This window comes from Phyllopteryx taeniolatus, chromosome 13 (assembly GCF_024500385.1).
Source record: "Phyllopteryx taeniolatus isolate TA_2022b chromosome 13, UOR_Ptae_1.2, whole genome shotgun sequence".
NCBI classification, from domain to species: Eukaryota; Metazoa; Chordata; class Actinopteri; order Syngnathiformes; family Syngnathidae; genus Phyllopteryx; species Phyllopteryx taeniolatus.
This window is the reverse complement of record NC_084514.1, coordinates 8,385,256-8,406,267: the sequence shown is the minus strand read 5'-3', so window position 1 is coordinate 8,406,267 and position 21,012 is coordinate 8,385,256. Positions and strand designations below refer to the sequence as shown.

General features: G+C 39.2%; 3 protein-coding genes across 3 annotated transcripts; 1 reads left to right on the top strand and 2 right to left on the bottom strand.

Moving 5' to 3' along the window:
• Window positions 1-3,309: 3,309 nt before the first annotated feature.
• oip5 (opa interacting protein 5) lies at window positions 3,310-6,305 on the bottom strand. The gene is made up of 5 exons (XM_061794822.1): window positions 5,708-6,305; window positions 5,559-5,622; window positions 4,454-4,576; window positions 4,301-4,382; window positions 3,310-3,952 (listed from the first exon to the last, which is right to left on the bottom strand). The coding sequence occupies exons 1-5, from the start codon at window positions 5,871-5,873 to the stop codon at window positions 3,866-3,868; spliced, it is 522 nt and encodes a 173-aa protein (XP_061650806.1). The 5' UTR covers window positions 5,874-6,305; the 3' UTR covers window positions 3,310-3,865.
• Window positions 6,306-7,296: 991 nt separating this feature from the next.
• plek2 (pleckstrin 2) lies at window positions 7,297-14,346 on the top strand. The gene is made up of 9 exons (XM_061794695.1): window positions 7,297-7,556; window positions 7,628-7,792; window positions 9,183-9,388; window positions 9,573-9,664; window positions 10,246-10,433; window positions 12,635-12,736; window positions 12,827-12,910; window positions 13,009-13,087; window positions 14,033-14,346. The coding sequence occupies exons 1-9, from the start codon at window positions 7,455-7,457 to the stop codon at window positions 14,158-14,160; spliced, it is 1,146 nt and encodes a 381-aa protein (XP_061650679.1). The 5' UTR covers window positions 7,297-7,454; the 3' UTR covers window positions 14,161-14,346.
• Window positions 14,347-15,092: 746 nt separating this feature from the next.
• Window positions 15,093-20,959, bottom strand: si:ch211-10a23.2 (Galectin-related protein A-like). The gene is made up of 5 exons (XM_061794705.1): window positions 20,713-20,959; window positions 20,303-20,634; window positions 20,082-20,167; window positions 18,575-18,794; window positions 15,093-17,621 (listed from the first exon to the last, which is right to left on the bottom strand). The coding sequence occupies exons 2-5, from the start codon at window positions 20,474-20,476 to the stop codon at window positions 17,478-17,480; spliced, it is 624 nt and encodes a 207-aa protein (XP_061650689.1). The 5' UTR covers window positions 20,477-20,634; window positions 20,713-20,959; the 3' UTR covers window positions 15,093-17,477.
• Between the last annotated feature and the right edge of the window lie 53 nt (window positions 20,960-21,012).

Below are 21,012 nucleotides of genomic sequence, written 5' to 3'. Positions count from 1 at the left end.
CCAAAATTAACAGGGCATATCATGATTCCATGCTTTAATTCACTGGACATTATGCTGCTCCTTCTGGTGTTAAACTTTCTGTTTTCTTAACTAAACAGCTAAATAACACAGTTTTAGAAACAACTATTATAATAATAATAATAATAATGTCAAATTACAGGATGGATGCGCTGGGAAACACATGTGATCCACACCGGAGGAACTTTATTTGGACCACCGTGTTCCTGAACAACCACGTTAAGCCTCAGCGGGAATGAAGAAGAAGAATCTTCCATAAAGGACCCGATGGGGGTCCACACTCCCCCAACCGTCGACATCCTCTTGGGGATACGCCTGTCCAGGTTTGGGACGTGTCAAGATGTGGAGCTAAAACACCAAGTTACACACATTCTACAACAACATAATGTGATTATAATTGATTAATTAAATATTTATTACGGCAGTTCCACCAGCTGACATCGATCCGGTACATTGGAATTAGGCGTCAGCGATGACGGAAATAATAAACATGCCTACGTTTTAGTAAACGACACAGCCCACTTTGTGAGCCCTTGACAACTAGGGTGGGCTAACTCCATTTATGTCAGTTTTAAAGTGCAGTTCAGATGTGAATAGAGAAAAGGAACCTCTTTCAGATTAATACTGGTCTGAGTCCACAAAACAAAAAAAAAAGTTTTTTTTTTTGCTACCTCAGAGCCAACATGAGAAGAATGAGCGGGAGATCATAAGGCTTATTTGGTAGCAGGTTCAGTTGATTTTGAGATATGGATATGTATTTATACATACTGTACATACATATATAAATGTATGTTTCTTTATTTTTAAAACAGCTTTAAAATATGATTTTGTGTGGGCGAGGCATCTCTTGTGAGGGAAATCATGTGATTTCTTTTTTCTTTATCCCTTAAAACGTCCTTTCATGAGGTCCTTATGCTTATTTTTAATTTGATTGTGAATTAAATAGAATCTTTCCAAATAAGGGCACAAAAAAAGGATCCCCAATGTGAAGGCTTCAAAATATGCCCTCGCTTGAAACAAAGTAATCCTCTGCTCCTGCTTCCATTGAAAAAAATAAGCAGTTAGTTTAAAATATGTAATTATATAATATCAAATATTATATAAAATATATATGATGATGAATGAAGCACATTTTAATTTGTTATACAGATTTTGGTAAAATAAAAAAATAATACAAGTGTCATTCACTTTTGGTGTAATATTTTGTTGTATTTATTATGCTAATTTTAAAATGCATATTGGTTGTCTTTTATTGTACTCATTTGAGTACTATAAATGGAAAAATTAAATGTGGTCATTATACAAAGAAGTAAAATCACTTCATCATAAACAAATCATTAAGAATGAAAAGCACATTTTGCCTGATTTATTTTATCTATTATTTGTTGTATTTATACATATTATGCAAATTTTACTATAAATTGAAATGTGCTTTTATTTGTATTATTTTTAACCAATTTTAATATTCATATCGTAAAAAAAGTAATTTTGTATTGTACTAATTTTAGTGTCATTAAAAAAAGATTGTTCTAATTTTAGCATAAATTCAAATGTTTATTTTGCATTCATTTAAATCAATTTACAAAAAATTCAATAAACTAAATCATTTGCTTTTATTTGTTTTATCATATTGATATTAGGTTAATAAATGAAAGCAAAATGTGAGTATAGATAAAAATAAAAATGTGTTTTATGTACTCATGGTACTCATTTTAGTAGCAGAAATACAATAAAATATCTAGAATTGTCCTTGATTTCCACACTTTGTGTAAAACAAACGACTCTGATTGAGCGGGCAGTGTGCAATATTGCATCAAAACTTGTCACCTTGTTGACCGATGCCGTGTATTATATGATATTTTAAAAAATAAATTAAAAAAAAAAAAAGAACAAGTGACACGTTGTTTGAAAAGCAACAAAATCACCAATGTCTTCCATTCAAGAGTTGTATAGTCTCATCTTCTTCTTATGCATTTAGATGTTCATACTTAACTTCATATATACTCATCATATAATGCATGAGCACAGCACATTTAGATTAATAATCTCCCTTTAAAAAAAATATACAAAAGTAACAGTTTTGGATGCATGATTAAACAGTATTTTTTTTATTATTAATGCACTCAAGCAACAAATAATTCAAATGGTAGTGATGTTTAATCAAATTGATGGGATTTTAAATGGTTTTGATTGGATTTTCCAGCCCTTTAGTGACATTGTGTTGTACATACGATAAATGTAATCCCGAAAATTGTACAGGATTATTTAGAATTTAGCAGCAATAAGTGCATGATTTGAGGGTCTCGGGCGAGGGTAAATGTTCAAATGCCTCCTGCAGCGTTCTGTTTTCATATTTTATTTTGTCAAGCATATAACCCTCCTGTTTCGTTAAGTTTCTCAGGAACAGCAACAATGTTCGGGTCAATTTGACCCGGTGCGGCAGTGTCAGAAAAAGGAAAATATCCCAGTAAACATTGGTTTTATATTGTTTCATACCCAAAAACTACTTTCATATCCTTTTTTTTAATTTTTTTTTTATTATTTCTGTAAATTGCAGATGGGTCAATTTGACCCGCTTCCTCAAGAATCTACTGTCCAGCCTACTTAATGATACAAAATCTTTCAGAAAAGGGAAAAAAAAAACAAAAAACATCCCAATAAACAGTCATTGTAAGACATTTCATACACATATTTTAATTTCTTTAACATTTATCGGGTCAGTTTGACCCTAAGTGCAATACATTATCCAAAAACAGTTGGAAATGAAAAATCTTGATAAACGTTTTTTTTTGGGTCCCAATAAACTACTTTTGACTTCTTTTCGATGGGAATTCTTTTACTTTTTGAAGGGGTCAATTTGACCCGCGCTGTGTTACATTAGCCCAAAAAAGTGTCAGAAACTGAAAAAAAAGAAAATCTGATAAACTTTAAGATGTTTTCTATCGACAAAAATATTTTAACTTCTTTTCAATGGTACTTATTCAACATTTAAATGGGTCAATTTGACCCTCCAGGTAACAGGGGGGTTAATTGTGTTTTGTGTATGTGTTGGGGGGGGTTCAATACACAAGATCTACTTAACTGTACAATACTTGTAGCATTTTTTTTTTTTACATGCTAAAAAAAGTCCAAACGTGTTTTAAAAGCACTTTCTGCCTTGCACTGTCAACCACTATCATGTGTTGATGTATGTAATTATGCCATTTACTACTACTTATTATGACATGGTGGAAACCAGTAGGTACTGAAAACAAAAAAAAAAAAAAGATGCATGATTTTTCACAGACATGATTGTAATGCATGCAATAATCCACAAGTTTGTCATATGACTGCGTGTGAACGGGAATTTGTTAATTATGGTAGCGAGCATGTTGTAGCTTTTCCCAAATGGAAATGATTTCTTTTGTTCACCGAAGTGTACAAACTATGCACTCCGCAGCTAAGAGGAGGAAAACGGGCATGCTTATTATTATTCCTCAATGGTTTTGTATGACTAAGAAAAAAAAATGTATTTCTCAAACTCAGCAATAGTAATGATGATGATAATAAAATGCAGCATGGTGCCAATGACAAGGCCTGGTGTGTGCGTGTGTGTGCATAAATGTGACCTATAACCTTTACTGTATATTTCAAATCCAAACTATGTCAAAAAATGTGCCGTTTGAACAGGGGTGTGTAGACTTTTTATATCCACTGTGCATTAGCCTAGCTGAAAAGAGCAGGCCAATCTACAGTGGGAGTCAACAAGTAGTTTCTAGCGAACTGCTATTTTAGCCAATAATACACAACATCATACGAACAAAATATGGTAATAACAACATTTATAAAAAAAAAAAAACCAGAGGCATCAGTTATCCCACTCGCTGCTGACGCTGATGCCGTCCGCCAGGCTGCTTTTCATGTGATCAAAGAGCGATTCAAATTGGCACCTCACCTGCAACCCAAACACATTTATTATTATTTTATTTTTTTTTACGTTATTTAACCGTACCTTTACCAGGTGGGCAAAGTATGACCCACTGAGCGTAATTTACATTATCAAGAGTCCTGGAACTATTAACAGTTCCACCACCCCCCATCCTACAATTGGTTACATAAAATGTCTTTTTAATTCATTTAACTCATATATTGAACAATTCATATATTGTAAATACCGCATTTACGAATGACATGTCCTCCCCTGCCCATTTTTTTTTTTTTTTTAATAAATAAAATCAAAAATCAAAAGTGAGTATCAAAGTTTGCCAGCAGCCCTGCATGAGAGTCTCTTTGGATTATTTACCTCACTGATGCTTTCCACGAGTGGCTTCATCTGAAAGGACACGGCGGACGCTTTCACCAAGGAGAGGCTGTCCAGCACATAACTGAAACAGGGAGTCGCCGTCTTAGCCCTCATGCACGCGGAGCGAGGTGACGCGTTAGCACGGTTACTGACCACGTGACGTGCGCCTTGTGGAGGAGGAAGAGGGAGCGCGCCGCGTCCAGTTGTGGCGGCGCCGCGTGCACCACTTTGCCCACCGCGCGGCAACACTCCCCACACATTAGGGGGCTGAAGACGCTGGAATAAAAACACATCACGATAGTTAAAAAAAAAAAAAAAAAAACACCACCAAACTATAGTGGATATAAAAAGTCTACACACCCCTGTTCAAATGCCAGATTCTTGCGATATAAAACAATTTGACCAAGATTAATGTGGCCTATAACCTGTAGATCTAAATTGAAGAAGAAAAAAAAGAAAGAAATTTGTAAAGAGCGGGGAAGTAAGAATAAACAACTGAGATAATGTGGTTGCGGAAGTGTGTACACCCTGTTATATCTGCAAATGTGGCTGTGTTCGGAATTAAAGCTGTAATCCTTGATTTCTGGTGCCCCAGAAGGCTGGAATTTTCCTCTCTCTATGGCTCACTCAACCTGTGCGCTGTCCATAAATGGGCCTGCCCTTTTGTAGGTAGAATGTCATTTCCACTAAGTCATTTTAGAGCGCCACCAAGTAATCCAGCGCAGAAATGTATCGGATAGTCACTAAATATAAAAAAAAATAAAAAATACTGAAAAATATAGCAAGATGTGTCAGAAGCTGATAGGCTTAATCAACATTCTGTCATCTAGTCGTGTAGTTGCTTGGGTTGACATTTTAATTTTTTTTTAAACAAAAAATGTGGATTACAAACTCATGTTAAATGGGAGTCAGCACACGCCTTCCACCATATCAAGTGTCTTGGTTTACAAATAAAGGTCAGCATTCTAGTAGGCTTTTCATTATTATTATTATTTCTTTCTAGTATAAGCCTATAGGTTTTGTTCTAACACTGTAATCCCTTTTTTATCACGGGGGCTCTATTCCAGACCATCCCCGTGACAGACAAAAGTATTGTGCAGTAGTGACCACAGATTTATTGTATTATTTATATAGATTTTAAAGCTTGATGCATAATTACAGATGCCAACCCCCAGCATCACCTCTCGGGAATATTCTGGATATTTTTCCTGGAACGTGGATTTTGTCAGCATTATTATTATTATTAGCACTCGCTCACCAGTTAGCCAGACCTTTTTTTCCACACTCCATTTCATTACTCACTACCACGTGACTGGTTACTCCTGAAGAAGCAAAAAAAAAAAAAAGACAAATATCATGATGTATTCGGGGATCCAGACCTATAGATATCTTAACACTTTTTCTTACTGAGGCACATGATGGAGTCCAAGAACGTGAGCTCCCCGCACACAGACAGGGAGTCTGCCAGCACCGTGTTGCACTGCTTGCAGTGAAGGGTCGCCCACCGTCCGGCCTCCAGCAGCTCGGCACCGCTCTCGTCGCGTTCGATGAGGAGGGTCTCGTTAAACTCCATGGTGGTGTGTTTTTAGACACGGGAAGCAAACACACACACGCTACTCGCTTTGTGTTGTGTTCCAGTCCAGAGGGAGAGACAAAAGCGAAACAGCAATTCTTTTCTTTTTTTTTTGTTCATGAAAAACGTTTAAAATCAGTTTGGGAAGAGCGCTGCTAACCGAATACTGGCAGCAGTTTAAAAAGAGTAAAAGCGGAAGTCCGAGCATGTAAAGTTTTCTCCGATAGGCTGAGGGCTTCCTGACAATGGCCTCTGTGAATGGACGAGGGCGAGTCCCTCTCGCCCCAACAGCCAATCAAATGAGCACCTGCGACCGCGTTTTCAATATGCCCGCTAACCGACGCGTCTACTTGGCGGCCACCTTGGTGGGGGCAACAGGTTTTTTTTTTCTTTTTTTTTCTTTTTCGTTCTTATAAATTACAGTATATCGTGAAGTGCTGCTTTTCCTCATGAAAATACAGTGTTTTTCTTTTTGGGGGATGGGGGGGGAGACTGGAACGGATTAATAGTAATTCCATTTATATATATATATATATATATATATATATATATATATATATATATATATATATATATATATATATATATATATAAATGGAATTACTATTAATCCGATATATATATATATCCATCCATCCATTGTCCGTACCGCTTTATCCTCACAAGGGTCACGGGCGTGCTGGAGCCTATCCCAGCTATCTTCGGGCGAGAGGCGGGGTACACCCTGAACTGGTCACCAGCCAATCGCAGGGCACATACAAACAAACAACCATTTGCGAACACATTCACACCTAAGGGCAATTTTGAGTCTTCAATCAACCTACCATGCATGTTTTTGGGATGTGGGAGGAAACCGGAGCGCCTGGAGAAAACCCACGCAGGCACGGGGAGAACATGCAAACTCCACACAGGCGTGGCCGGGATTTGAATTGGATATATATATATATATATATATATATATATATATATATATACTATTACAATATTATACTAATATTTCACTATTCTTACTTTTCATGACAAATTTGTTATTGTTTTTATTTTATAATTTTTTATTTTACGACATCATGCTGACATCTTATCATTATTCTTTTAATTTCTAGTTAGTAGAATAGTAGTAGTTGTAGTAGAAGTAGAAGTAGAATAGTATATTTATTTATATATTTGTCATTTGTCAGTATTATACTAATACTTTGCTGTTTTTTTTTGCTATAGTTTAAATTATTTTTATCTTTTTAAACTTTTTTGCTTTGTTACCTACAGTATTATATAAAGCTGATATGAGGCTGTATTTTTTTTTTTCAGCAAATTTATTGTGCTGCTCATCATATTTTTACTCGCATTAGCCGGGTCTAGTAAACAAAAAGGTGGAAAACACCAGCGTCCTTAATTTTATATATTTTTTAGGGGTGTAGAATAAAAATAAAAGTCACCCTAAGTGGTTTGTTTGGTGTTAGAGTAGCCCCGTGTGATCTTTAGCGGAATGTTCAGGCCGGACAAGACAAACCCACTGAGGATGTGAGTGAGGAGTGTGCGTGGGCGTGTTACATGCCCACGTGTGTGTATATATAGTGAGTGAGTATGCATGTTGATTCAAGAGTGGAGCAGGCAGGAACACGCACGAGCGCAATGGATACACAGCAACAAGTTACAGTACTCCGAGAAGGCTTCCTGGTCAAAAGGGTAGGTTGTTTAACGCACAATTGGACATTTGTCATCTGGGAATTGTCCTCCAAAGGTGTATTTTCCTCCAGGGTCATCTTGTGCACAACTGGAAGGCACGCTGGTTCGTGCTGACGCCGGACAAGCTGATCTACTACAAGTACGAAGGTGGTAAAAGAGACTCGTGTCAGCGGGGGAAAATCATGCTGAAGGATTGCATCATTACTTGCCCCTTCCTCGAGTACGACAATCGACCCGTGAGTCTTTCATCTCCAAAACTACACGTTTATTTGTCCCCGCACCACTGTATGATCATCATATTGAAGAAATGATTGCTACATCTGAAAAGCACTGGAAAGGGCCTTTAATATACGTAAGGTACGACTCGATATGGTTTGTCACAAACCAAATATCGATACTGTCTTGTATAGCACGATAGCAATATTTGGTTTTGACAAACCACTTCCAAGTCATACCTCAAATTATTGGCCACGACCAGCGCTTTTCAGATTTGATCAGTTTTTTTTTTTTTTTTTAATCAGTAAGTTGTGATATCATAACTAGGACCTGATCGACTAATCGGCTGTCCGATTTAATCGGCCGATATTAGCCATTTTCAAATTGTCAAAAACTTTGTCAGATTCATTGATGATTTTTGTCGATTTTATTCAATTATTTATTTTTATTTTTTGTTACAAATTAAGAGTTTCCAATATAAAATGACAATAACATTCAGTCTAACAAAAAAAAAAAAAGAAATCTGCAAAAATCTGCCGATTTGTCTCTGTCGTAAAGTTAAACAAATACTAAAACACAAAGTATTGGAAAACAGTCAAATGTTCTGCCTGTAATTCATGTCTTTATTGTTGTAAGCGTTAGGGGACCATAAAAGTATTTTATTCATTATATATATATTTGTATTAATCGTCCGATTAATCAGTTATCGTATTTTATTTATCATATATTTTTTAATTAATCAGCCGATTAATCGGTTATTGGAATTTTATTCTGCCAAATATCGGATTGGACTTCAGCCTCAACAAATCTATATCGGTCGGGCCCTAATCATAAAATCATCACGTCCCTTCCCGTAGCTTGATAATCGAGTCCGCCGACTGGATGCTGAGTCAGCGTCTGTGCTGGAGTCATGATGATGACATCATTATGATGACATCATTGTTTTTTTTCTTGTTGTTCATGAGCTCACTTTCCAACTAGGTAATATTTCTCAATTTTGAGTGGGATTATTGTGACTTAAATTCTTATGTGTAGACCCTTTAAAGATGTTTTCATATCCTGTATCAAAATGACATTAAACAGCTCGGTTCTTACAAATAGACCCTTTAAGGATTCTTACATGGAGATTCTTTAAAGTAGCCTGATTCTTACTTATACAGCTTTTAAAGATTTTTACCTATCTGATTCTTCTAAAAAAAAATTTTTAATATTGTTACACATATGCCCTTTAAAGAATCTTACAGGTTGACCGTTTCTTGTCATGTTCTGCTGAAGTCGCGGCGTCATTGTTTTTGTTGCTCTGCCGTTGATCTTTTCATCGTAAACATTTCCAAATGAATCGCTTGTGTTTTGAGTCATAATGACCAGCCATACCCGCTGGGATACATTGTAATTGTGCTGCCTTTCCAGTTGGTGTTCCGGCTTCAGACCAAGACCTGTGTGGATCACTTCCTGGAGGCGTGTTCCCGGGAGGAGCGAGACGAGTGGGCCGGCGACATCGCGGCGGCAGCGGACCGACTGGAGGACCGCGCCGGAGCGGACGCTGACGCGGATGGGTCGCCCGGCGTCAGCCCGTCCACGCCCCAAGGCTCACAACCCCACAACATTAACCTAAGGTGAACATACAGTCATATATATATATATACCTGTATACTGTGGGCTGATTCTTACATATAGACCCTTTAAAGTGGTCTGATTCTTACATGTAAATGCTTGAAAATAGCACCCAACATGCTCCATTTTGTTTGTTTAAAAACAAAACAACACAATGTGCAATGTTTTGTTGTTGTTGTGTGGTAGCAAAGTGCTGGAGGCCATGTACGACGTTCACAGCGGAATCAACATGAGCAACCACGTGGAGCAAGGACGCATGTACAGCAACTGCTTCTCAGGTCACACGCAACTACAATCCTTCCATACTTCTCCCTCGAAAGTAGCCTTCTCCCTTTTTAAGTAGCAGTACATGTAATGCTTTTGAAATAACCTGATTCTGACATATAGTCCCTGAAAAGTATTCTTACATATAGACCCTTTGAAATTTGTAAGTATGCATACATTCAAATAAGCTGATCATTTTGTATCTACCCTGAAGTAGAGCCTTTAAAGTAAACCTCAGTTTTACAGATGGATGCTTTCAAATACCTTGATTCTTACTTATAGACCCTTTAAAAGTCTACTAATTCTTACGTATAGACCGTTTAAATATTTTTACGTGTAGACTTTTTAAAATAGCCCGGTCGATTGTTACATATCCACATTTCAGCATATATACACTATAGCCAGATTCTTACTTACAGTCCCTTTTAAAGTAGCCTTATTCTTACATATCAAGCCTTTAAACTGTTCCTATTCGCCTGATTCTTACGTATAGATCATTTAAAGTCGCCCAGTCCTTAAACTCTTTATTGCATATAGGTTCTATAAAGTAGCTTGGTTATTCCATTATTTAAAAAGCAGCATGATTTCCACACAGGATCTGCGCTGGTGGACTGGCTGGTGTTCACGCAGCTGGCTCTGAACCGAGCCGAGGCAGTGACGCTGGCGTCGGCGCTGCTGGAAGAGGGCTTCCTCCGCACCGTCGGCCTGCGGAGCGTGGAGGCGCTACGCACCGCCGGCCTCAGCGAGCTCTTCATGGACGACTCCACTGCGCTTTACAGCTTCGTGAGTAGCCAGTCAAGGCCTTGACGCCTCCCCTCCGACGTCGTTGGCTTAATATCGGGTTGCGGTTCTTCTCAATGATCAGTTATTTGGGCACACAGAACTTTTTTTTTTTAACAATCAAACAAATGTAGTGACTCTGCATTACGATGGCAGTGTCCCACCAAATCCAGCTGTGGTCATTGATTTTATTTTTACTTACTGCCGGCAATGCGGACCAAGCTCTGACACCGGTCGTACAGGGACCGAACAGCCCGTATCAGGGGGTTTGGTACCCCATACTCCCGAAGCACCCCCCACAGGACTCCCCGAGGGACACGGTCGAACGCCTTCTCCAAGTCCACAAAACACATGTAGACTGGTTGGGCGAACTCCCTTGCACCTTCGACGACCCTGCCGAGGGTGTAGAGCTGGTCCACTGTTCCACAGCGAGGACGAAAACCACACTGCTCCTCCTGAATCTGAGATTCGACTTCCCGACGGACACTCCTCTCCAGCACCCCTGAATAGACCTTACCAGGGAGGCTGAGGACTGTGATCCCCCTGTAGTTGGAACACACCCTGCGGTCCCCCTTCTTAAAAAGGGGGACCACCACCCCAGTCTGCCAATCCAGAGGCACTGTCCCCGATCTCCATGCGATGTTGCAGAGGCGTGTCAACCAGTACAGCCCCACAACATCCAGAGCCTTTAGGAACTCCGGGCGAATCTCATCCACCCCCGGGGCCTTGCCACTGATGAGCTTTTTAACCACCTCGGTGACCTCAACCCCAGAGATAGGAGAGCCCGCCTCAGAGAACCCAGACTCTGCTTCCTCATAGGAAGGCGTGTCGGTGGAGTTGAGGAGGTTTTCGAAGTATTCTCCCCACCAACTCACAACGCCCCGAGTCGAGGTCAGCAGCGCCCCATCCCCACTACACACAGTGTTGGTGGTGCACTGCTATGCACTCCTGAAACGCCGGATGGTGGACCAGAATTTCCTCGAAGCCGTCCGGAAGTCTTTCTCCATGGCCTCACCGAACTCCCCCCATGCCCGAGTTTTTGCTTCAGCGACCACCAAAGCTGCATTCCGCTTGGCCAGCCGGTACTCCATCAGCTGCCTCAGGAGTCCCACAGGCCAAAAAGGCCCGATAGGACTCCTTCTTCAGCTTGACGGCATCCCTCACCGTTGGTGTCAACCAACGGGTTTGGGGATTGCCGCCACGACAGGCACCGACCACCTTACGGCCACAGCTCCGGTCGGCCGGCTCGGCAATAGAGGCGCGGAACACGGTCCACTCAAATTCAATGTCCCCCTCCTCCCCCGAGACGTGGGTGAAGTTCTGCCGGAGGTGGCAGTTGAAACTCCTTTTGACAGGGGATTCTGCCAGACGTTCCCAGCAGACCCTCACAATACGTTTGGGCCTGCCAGGTCAGACCGGCATCTTCCCCCACCATCGGAGCCAACTCACCACCAGGTGGTGATCAGTTGACACCGCCGCCTCTCTCTTCACCCGAGTGTCCAAGACATGCGGCCGCAAGTCCGATGACACGACCACAAAGTCGATCATCGAACTGCGACCTAGGGTGTCCTGGTGCCAACTGCACGTGTGGACACCCTTATGCTTGAACATGGTGTTCGTTATGGACAATCCGTGATGAGCACAGAAGTCCAATAACAGAACAACGCTCGGGTTCTGATCGGGGGGGCCGTTCCTCCCAATCACGCCCTTCTAGGTCTCACTGTCATTGCCCACGTGAGCATTGACGTCCCCAAGCAGAACGGTGGAGTCCCCAGCGGGAGCGCTCTCCAGCACCCCTTCTAAGGACTCCAAAAAGGTCAGGTACTGCTGTTTGGTGCATAGGCACAAACCCTTGGGTGCAGGCCCGGCCAGCAGGCGCTCGCCTTCGAGCCCCACCTCCAGGCCTGGCTCCAGAGGGGGGCCTAATAAATAAAATAAAACCATGCCCTCTAAATAATAATATATAAAAGAAAACACAGACACAACACCATGGGCATTTACTGTAAACACATACAAGTTGATTAATAATGAATAGCAAAATAATGAAATAATGAACACAGTGGTTAAATAAATAAAAAAATAACCTTCAATAAAAGTAACTACAAAATAACTCCATGGATATTAATCCCAAAATTTGAGAAATCAATTATTGTATTGTATATGGGTCATATAAGCTCTTTTTCAATTATTTTTCAAATTGCCAGTCAGACGGCTTGAAGAAGCGAGGCTGCGTGAAGGCCGAGACCACGCTGTCCGCGGTGGAGCTCAGCGGTCATGTGATCAAAAGAGGCTACCTGCTCAAACAAGTAAACAAAAACAAACAAACAAAAACCCGTTACTTAGCTTTTTTTTTGCTGTGTTTTCATCCTGTTTTGAGTGTACGTGTCCTCTCACAGGGCCACAGGAGGAAAAACTGGAAGATTCGACTATTTGTACTGCGCTCTGAACCCTCTTTCCTCCACTACTACGACCCCTCCAAGGTGCAGAAGGCGACGTTGTGTGTCACTTAATGCCTAGTAACACACACACAAACACACACAGTGAGTCAGTCTGTCACCCACTTCCTGTCTGGTTTCAGGATGACATCATTCCTGTCGGAGGATTCCCACTCCGAGGCTCGTTGGTGTCCTCGCTGGATGATAACGGCGTTCCCTCTGGTGGGTCTCACTAATGGTCATGGCTTGGAAGTATTGACACATGCCTTCATTAACCAATTAATTACAGACTCATTTCAACATCTTGTGGAAGAGTGTTATTGCTGCAAAGGAACACCACATTTTGTAATGGCCAGGTGTCCCAAAACTTTTCTTGAGTGGCAATTTTGAGTGGCGTCCCTCAGGGAGGTATTTGAGATTCGATCATTTTCTACTTAAGGTTGAACCCGCCCTTTTTGGAAGCTTTTATAGCTGCATGGGAGCGACCCAACATTTAAAATTCCTGCGTTACAGGACAGTATGTCCACTGCAAATTTGAGTGGTGTCCCTCAGGGAACTGTTTGAGGTCCAATAATTTTCTTTACAAAATATACACTTTCTTAAAATGGAAGCTGTTGTAGCTGCAAAGGGAACTTGACCCCCTATCACAGTACTTTTATCCACTCCAATTTGAAGTAGCATCCCTCAAGGAAGCCCTTGAAGTCAACTTGTTTTCTGTGAAGATGGAACCCTCCCTTTTCTTGATGCTTGACCATGTGTCTCAATACTTTTGTCCACTACAATTTTGAGCAGTGTCTCAGTATAGTCTTTGAAGGCCATCTCCTGAACAGAGCTGGATCATGTTGAGTCAAAATTTTAGCAACAGCTCTCCACATGATGCTGATTCGTATTTATTTACTTAATGTTTTGTAATAATAATAATAAAAAATAATCACCATGTGTCGCAATACTTCTTTCCACTCCAGTTTTGAACGGAGTTCCTCAGGGAAGCCTTTGAAGTCCATTAATTTTCTATAAAATATCACCTGAACTGAGAGGGCATTGAGAGGGTCAAAATAATAGCAACAGCTCTCCGTATGGTGCAGAAAAATATATTTCTTACATTTGGGTACATCGGGAGCTTGTTTAGGTGTACCTAATGTTTCGTCTCCCGGCTTCCCTTGCCAGGCGTGAAGGGCAACATCCAAGGCAACCTGTTCAAGATCATCACCCAGTCGGACACACACTACTTCATCCAGGCTCCCAGCCACCGGGAGAAGATGGAGTGGATCGACGCCATCCGGGAGCACACGTAGCCGCACGTGGAGCATTGTTGCAGAAAAAGGGTGTCAGTCATTCACAGTCATGTAGCCATGGGGTCAAGTAGCTCATGTAGAAAGCTGCTTAGCATTTGAATGCTTCAATACCTTTATTTGTTTACAAAAAGCATATTCAGTGTATGTTGTGTGTTTTTCAAGATTAAACTTAATATTGAATTAGGATTGATCATTCCAATGTGATACAAAAAATTTTCAGGGCCACACTAAAGGTAAAAAAAAAAAAACGTGTCAGAATTGTGAAGGAAAAATATTTTATGCAATTTGACAAGAATAAAAGCCATAGAATTATGAGGGGGAAATTTGTAGTTTTACCACAATAAAGTAAAAATATTGCAAACGAGAATGAAGTCAGAACATTGTTAATATAGTCCAAATATTATAAGAATATAATAATTATATTATTATAAGCATATTATTAATTAATATTATATTCTATATTATAAAATTATATATTATATATATTATTATTAATTTTAATATATATGTATTATAAGAATAAAGTTGCAATTTTAAAAGAATACATTTAAAATATTATGAGGGGGAAAAGTCCACATTTTTCAAATGATAAAGTCTAAATATATTATAAGAATAAACACCAAATATTACAAGTAAGACTATTACAAGAATAAAACACAACTTTACAAATTTAAAGTAATAGAATTAGGAGGGGGGGGGCTACATTTTTCCAAGGATCAAGTCAATTTAATATTAAATTGTGACTGCAAACTCCCCACTTTGTGTTTGTTGGTGAGAAAGTAGCAAAGAAGAATCACGAGTCAGGACAAGACAATTGCCGCTCCCATCCCGGCAAGCCCAGTCCGGACTTTGGCACCACGATGATTCACCGCAATCACTCATGTCGTCGTAAAATGATGCAAAAAAAAAATAAATCCCGCAAGCAGAGCATATAACAATCAAGGTGATTTTATTCCAGGGAAGTCACACAAAGAAAAAAAAAAAGTGTTTGCTGTTGATAAGCATTCAAAGTAAATAGGCGTGACCTTTTTAAGGCTTAGGTCAAAAAGAATACACAATAGTAGAATGTTTGACATGACTGTGCCATTGCAGCTTTACAGTACCAGCATCCACTAATGCAGTGATTCTCAAAGTATGACACATGTACCAATAGTGGTACGCGGGCTCTCTTCGAACAACCTTTAACACATGAAATACAATCAAACATACTGTATTAGATTAATGCTTGTAGCTACGCATGCAGTCTATTTAAAGAAGTTTTTAAAATCCAGTACAGTAAATTTTTTTGCTTTGCATGTACAGTACGTTTTACTTTTCAGTTGTATTTAACTTTCAAGTACAGTAGAATACATTTGCATTGAATCTTTAAGAACTATTTGTTTTTAAACATTTACTGAGTACACATTTAATTTCTTTTATATGCAATACATTGTAATTGAATTATTAAGCACCTACTTTTTCTGTTCTTATATTTTAGCGCAGTGCTAAAGTTCAAACTTTACCTAATGTTATAGTGGCTTGCAATAATAAATATAGTGGTGCCTTGAGATACGAATGACCCGCCTTTAAAAAACTTTAGAAATATGAGTCACTGTTAGGCCGATTATACAACCCCAATTCCAATGAAGTTGAGACCTTGTGTTAAACATAAATAAAAACAGAATACAATGATTTGCAAATCATGTTCAACCTATATTTAATTGAATACACTACAGACAATATATTAAATGTTCAAACTGATAAACTTGATTGTTTTTAGCAATTAATCATTAACTTGGAATTTTATGCCTGCAACACGTTCCAAAAAAGCTGGGACAGGTGGCAAAAAAGACAGAGAAAGTGGAGGAATGCTCATCAAACACCTGTTTGGAACATCCCACAGGTGAACAGGCTAATTGGGAACAGGTGGGTGCCATGATTGCATATAAAAGGAGCTTCCCTGAATTGCTCAGTCATTCACAACCAAAGATGGGGCGAGGTTCACCTCTTTGTGAACAAGTGCGTGAGAAAATAGTCGAACAGTTTAAGGACAATGTTCCTCAACGCACCATTGCGAGGAATTTAGGGATTTCATCATCTACGGTCCATATCATCATCAAAGGTTGAGAGAATCTGGAGAAATCACTGCATGTAAGCGGCAAGGCCGAAAACCAACATTGAATGCTCGTGATCTTCGACCCCTCAGGCGGCACTGCATCAAAAACCGACATCAATGTGTAAAGGATACAAACGTAAGTGCAACTTGAAACTCTACTATGCAGCGCAAAAGCCATTTATCAACAACACCCAGAAACGCAGCCGGCTTCTCTGGGCCCGAGCTCATCTGAGAGGGACTGATGCAAAGTGAAAAAAGTGTTGTGTGGAGTACATATTTCAAATTGTTCTTGGAAATTGTGGACGTTGTGTCCTCCAGGCCAAAGAGAAAAAGAACCATCCGGGTTGTTATGGACGCAGAGTTCAAAAGCCAGCATCTGTGATGGTATGGAGCTGTGTTAGTGCCAATGGCATGGGTAACTTACACATCTGTGAAGGCACCATTAATGCTAAAAGGTACATACAGGTTTTGGAGAAACATATGCTGCCATCCAAGCAACGTCTTGCTTCATTATAAAAAAACTGCAAAATGTTTTGAGTTAAGGAATGGATTAAATTCGTATCGCCAGGCACCACTGTACAGTTACACTTTTTAGGAAAATACCTTGGCCTTATTTTTGATTAACACTTATGCTACTGTATTTTTTTTAGGTGGTGGTACGGTACTTGGTGTAAAAGGTTTGAGAACCAATGCACTAATGGACTACTTTTATTACAATTGATTTTACAAAGAAGACCAGTCCAGCGGCGGCAACTCTTTTTGTGTTTCATATTTACAGATTATGTGAAAAAGCCATTGTATATTTTTATGAGAAACGTTTGTGCGGGAAGTTCGACATTCACGTTAAAATTACTACTTTTTCTTCAGAATTTTATGTTTCGGCCCGAATTGCATGTGTTTTCTCGATCGTGATTAAGCCCTACAACTTGAAAGAAATTCACTAGCAACTAATAAATAAAAACGCCACTGGACAGGTTTTCGCTTTTTTTGCGTGAGCACAAAAATCCTCAGAGGAAAAATATTGCAATTTGGACCAACATTGGCTTCAATTCACAATCTTGTTTTTTTTTTTTTAAGACACTGATAACTGCTACATTCAGTTAGCATGTTAGTGAAGGCACTTTGTCTTCTCCAAAGTGTGACACTGTTTTGACAAAGCACATCTTTTATCTATTTTAACCCGATACACTGTCTCCGAACATCTGTCGTTATCACGGTGGCGTTAAGCCACCTTGGTGAGTTGCACGTCCCCGAAAACTCGTAACGCCGTCAAGCTGGCGAGCTGCGGGAGGCGGTGGGTGAAGCCGCACAGAGGCTGGCCGTCCACCAGGATGCGGAACTGCTGATGCTCGCATACGATCTCCATCTACTCAGAAAGACGGACACAAAAAAAAAATAACATCCATTTTTATTCGTTTGATTCTTCATACGTAATCGTAACGATAGCGACAATGACAGCGAGAAGGTTGGGATAACGATAGCCATAACGATAATGATAGCAATAAAGATAGTGATCATGATAACTATAACAAAAGCATCGCAATAATATTAGCAGGAACAATCATTAAAGCAACAACGATAGCAATAACAATAGCGGTAACGCTAGCGAGGATGCTAGCAACACCGATAGTGATAATCTATAATGGTAGCGATAGTGAGAACGATAACGATGACGATAATAGCAATACGGCTTGTAATAATGATAGCGATAACCATAGCAATAATACTAGCAATGACGATAGTGACACAATAGCGAGAAGCATAGCAGTAACATTAGCAATACCAAGGTTAACAAGAATGATAGCGATAACGGTAGCGTTGATAGCGATACCAATAGCAATTACTATAATGATAACAAAAGCGATAATGCTTGCGATGATGATAGATAAGCATAGAAATAACTCCAATGATTGTGATAACGGCAGCGATAACAATACCAATAGCGATAACAATCGCGATAATATGACAATTATAGCGACAACAGTAGCGATAATGATAGTGATGATAGCCGATTATGATAGCGTTAACGATAGCAATGTTACCTACAACAATAGCGATAAACGACAGCAATGACAACGAAACGATTAACGATAGCGTTAATGAGAGCGTTAGCTGTAGTGATAGCAATAATGATCATTATAATTTTACTGCTCGTAGTATTAATATTCATTTTATACAAAAAGAACCCAACAAAATAGAAAATAATTATTCAAATCTGCTAAATTCTGCACTTCGTTTAATTGATGGATGTGGGTGAGAATAAAAAATGTAAATTTGTATTTCATTGTGTGACAAGGACGATTAAAAAAAAAAAAGTACCTTAAAAGGCTCTCCGGGCGCAAAGGGGAAGAAGGAGAGCGTGTTTTCGGCGGGACCCCACTTTCCTGCCAGCCGGGCGTTGCGTTGGACGGCTTTATCCATGAAGCTGACCTTTAGCTGGAGACCCACGTCGCCTTCTGACTCCGCCTCCTCGTCCTGCTGCTGCTCCTCCTCGTCGGCGTCCTTCTGCTGAGGCGCGCTGGACACCACCACCTCGATGCTACGCGCACACAACACAACCACATGCATCACTGTTCCTTGCTGAAAACGAGGAAAAAAAACCATAACAAATTCAATTTAAAAAAAAACGAGAGGCCTTGATTCAACCTCTGCGGATTATCGTGACCTAGATGACTGAAAATCTACAAAGACAAGAAAAAAAAAAGCACAATTTTGAGCAAGCACCTCGGTATTTTGCGATCACATTGTGACAGTAAGTTAAAAATGACTTGGGCCATTATGCTATAAGGCTAACAATATTTGACGTTTCCCTTAAACAGATTTAAAAGCAAAACCGATGGAAAAACACCGGTTACTTAAAATAAAATGTAATTAACTTGCCTGGTATCTGGAAATTGCTTTGGTGTTTTTAATTAGCAATTAGTTAATTGTAATAGATCAAGTAGAAACTGAAATTTCATCAAAATCAAAACTAAAATGTAATCAAAATGTAAATTATTTGCTTCTTATGTGAACATTTCTGTTATGAACTTACAATATATAAATGTAAAATAATATAAAATATAATATATACAATTGTGATTTAAAAATACAAGTAATTTCTATTAATGCTTATAAAATAATGTACATAAAATATTTACTTAAATTGAATTACATTAAATTTATTTGCCTGTTAACTGGAAATTGCTGTATGTATATGAAATTTAGTTTAAAGAAATACAAATAAATGAATTAAAACAAATACAAAATTAAAGGGAATTGTAATTTATTAAAATTAATATAGAATGAATTAAAACTAGAATTAATGGTAATAAATATGGGTAAAATACAAACCATTAAAAGAATAAAACATAGACTCTAAATTACTTGTAATTCAATTAATATTATGTGTATTGTATAAGGAAACTGCTAAAATAATAAATCAATTAATTTCAATGAACTAAAAGTAATGGTCATGAATTTAATAATAATAATAATAATAATAAAGTAAGATAAGATAAAACTAAATAAATTTGCTTGGTATGAGGAAATCGCTATCATATGTTGCAATGCGTCCTCACCCATAATCAATTCTTTTTCTGGCATTTCTCCGCATGCACTATCTAAGTCAATCACATTAAATTCTATGAAATGCATCAAATGATCGAACTTTAGAAACACGCGCTGCCTCTCGATCATGCATGGACTAATCGTATTATTATTATTTTTTCCCCATAAGCCAGAGCACAAACAACAGTGTGCTTTTATATTCCAAGCCCACCGCATTCCTCCAGCGTGACAGCGTGCACACTGCAGCAGATTTGCTAATGAAGGCCCAAACACTGACCTTTTGGGTTTCTTGTCAACGATCCCCATCACGACCAGCTTCATCGAAGGCCGCAGACCGCCCTTTATCTCTCCGATGTACTCCTCCTGTGTGAGACAATGGCTTAGCAGGACAGGGACTGCCGGTCTGGTTTTAGCAAGTCATTTATCCCCCACCCTCGTTCATAATTTCACTAGTGGGCCTCCATGCTGTTTGGAACAAAGAAAAGCGAGAATACATACATTTCCTTTCTTGTCCTTGTCCTCCATTCCAGTCGGGGCGTGACGCAGTACTGTGGAGGTCTGCAAAGTGGATGCCAAGTGAGGAGGACGGCTAAACCCGCCTGTTGCCATAGAGACAGCCTCCACCATTTGGTAGAAGGTGACTGGAGACCGGGGGAGGGGGTTTAAAAACATGTTCAACGTGTTTGGATAATAGTCGCGTCTGGAAAACTATGCGTGTGCACGTGTGTTCAAACGTCGTTATAGTTTGATGTTCGTCATTGTCGTCCTTTCTGCACAAATCTTACGTTTTCGCTGACCCGACCGACGCTGTCTTTCGTTCACCACGTAATCTAGGAAATTTTAAAACACAAGTTCAGGAAAAGCATTCAACTGATCAATGAGGAGGAAAATAAACATGTTTCTTTTACCTAGTTAACACAATTATTGAAATAGTAGCAGTATTTTCGACAGCATATGAACGCAGCACACCATGAAGCCTTCCTATAATTTAGTAATCTACAATATCCAATTGAAAACACGATCCTGCTTATTTGTTGTCGTTATTGTTCCATAAAATGAAAGAATACAAATCAACTCAACCTGATGATTACAATAGACCTAAAATTAACGTGTTTGTTTAAAACGGTTACGAAACATAATAGTATTGTGTGCATATTCTTGAACGATTTACTGTATTTTCGACAGCACGCAATGGCAGCGCCGCGGCT